This window comes from Emydura macquarii, unplaced genomic scaffold, assembly GCF_026122565.2.
Source record: "Emydura macquarii macquarii isolate MOO-44397 ecotype Brisbane River unplaced genomic scaffold, CSIRO-AGI_Emac_v2 contig_2918, whole genome shotgun sequence".
NCBI classification, from domain to species: domain Eukaryota; kingdom Metazoa; phylum Chordata; order Testudines; family Chelidae; genus Emydura; species Emydura macquarii.
In genome coordinates, this window is record NW_027133055.1 from 38,925 (window position 1) to 40,907 (window position 1,983).

At 43.6% G+C, this 1,983-nt stretch overlaps 1 protein-coding gene across 1 annotated transcript; it reads right to left on the reverse strand.

Moving 5' to 3' along the window:
- Positions 1 to 215: 215 nt before the first annotated feature.
- Positions 216 to 1,165, reverse strand: LOC137167283 (olfactory receptor 5AR1-like). The gene is given in 2 exon segments (XM_067569371.1): positions 216 to 1,069; positions 1,072 to 1,165. Coding segments are annotated over 2 exon segments (945 nt in total). The 5' UTR covers positions 1,163 to 1,165.
- Between the last annotated feature and the right edge of the window lie 818 nt (positions 1,166 to 1,983).

The window sequence follows — 1,983 nt, forward strand, 5'->3', positions numbered from 1 at the left end:
GAGAGAAAGAGAGATGGACAGACGGACGGCTGTTGAACTAGATGTTCACCCACATGTCTCAAAAAACTCATTGTTTTACAGCTGGTTAAAAAAAAAGAAAAACAATTAAACAGTTTGTCATAATTTTGCAATTTTTTCTTGTTGCTGCAGTTTTTGGTGCGAATTAAAAAGATCACTGCCACGCTGTCTTCTGTCTCTATGTTGAAAGGCAAGGTTCATTTTGTCAAGCATTTGTGGCTTATAGTCCTTCTCAAAGCTTCTTTCACATCCTTGTTCCTAAGGCTGTATATGAAGGGATTCAACATGGGGATGACAAAGGTGTAAAACACAGACACTGATTTCCTTGGGTATAGCGAAGATAGCCAAGTGGGCTGGGCATACATGAAAGCAGTGGTTCCATAAAATAAAGTCACGACCACCATGTGGGAGGTGCAGGTGGAGAAGGCTCTGTGCCTGCCCTCGGCAGAGCGAATCCTGATGATAGTGGAGATGATATAGATGTAGGAGATGAGCACAATCAAGGAAGTGATTGCTATAATGAGGCCGCATAGGGTAAACATCACAAGATTATTTACGTACGTGTCACTGCAGGAGAGAGAAATCAAGGGAGGGCCATCACAGAAGAAATGATCAATCTCATTAGACCCACAGTAGCTCAGCGTAAAGGTGAAGCCAGTTTGCACCATGGCATTCACAGATCCGCAGATGTATGACCCCACTACCAGCTGAACGCAAACCCACTTGGACATGGTGATGGGATACCAGAGCGGGTTGCAGATGGCGGTGTAGCGATCGTAGGCCATTGCTGCCAGGAGGAACCCTTCAGTGGTGAGGAAGAGACCGAAGAAGAAGAATTGGGTGGCGCATCCCTTGTAGGAAATGGCTTTGCTCCAATCTAGGAAGCTCACCATGGCTCTGGGGGCGATGGTGGAGGAGTAACAGAGATCTAAGAGGGACAGGTTCATGAGGAAGAAGTACATGGGGGTGTGGAGCCGAGAGTTGGCTCTAATGAGAAGGACCAGGATGGTATTTCCCAGCATGGTTACCATGTAAATCACCAGGAATATCAAAAGGGGATCACCTGGTGACCTGGATCATTTCCAAACCCCAGCAGGATGAATTCTGTGATTTCTGTCCGGTTCCCCTCTCTCACTGGCCGCATGGCTGTTAAATCCTTGGGAAAAGGAATGAGACAAGGAGTAAAGAAGGGTCAAAGGAAAATGATGGAATGAAAGCCTTCATGAAAAAAGGGAGGATGGGCATGTGGAATAGACCCTCGTCTCAGACTCAACAGATCAATGTTCTTTTTCCAGCTCTGCCATAGACTCCCTCTGAGGCATTGGTCCAGTCACTTGGGCTGGGATTTCCAAAGCAGCCAAAAGGAATTGGGCACTCAACTCCCATTACATTTCAACAGGATTTGTTCACCTAGGACCTGATTTTTAAAAGTATTTCCGTGCCTAGTGGAATTTTCAGAAGCACCAAGGCACCAAAGAATCATTGATTGAGTCTTAGGCACTTAGATGCTTTTAAAAATCTTACAAGGCTCTGAGATTCATGGATTCCAAGACCAGAAGGGGCCATTTTGATCAATGCCTTTAATCCTAAATGCCTAAATACCCTAAATTGAACCTAAATACCTTTAAAAATCTGGAGACTAGCCATTAAGCTCCTTTATAATCTCTCAGCTTTGATATTTCTGCCTCTTATTTCTCATTCCTGAAAATGAAGATAATATTATTTCCAGAGCCCAAATGGTGTTGTGATGATAAATTCATTAATATTTTGGAAGAGCTCAAATGCTAGCATGGCAAAAAGTATCTTGTGAGTGATTTTCAAATTTAGCCACCCACTCCCACTGACTTTCTATAATACTTGGGCCTTAATTCACTAAAGTTCTATTGAAAATCTCCTTCTAGATAGACTGAATTTGATGGCAAAACTAGCTTTGACTTGACTGTAAGCAGATCACGCCCTCGTAAT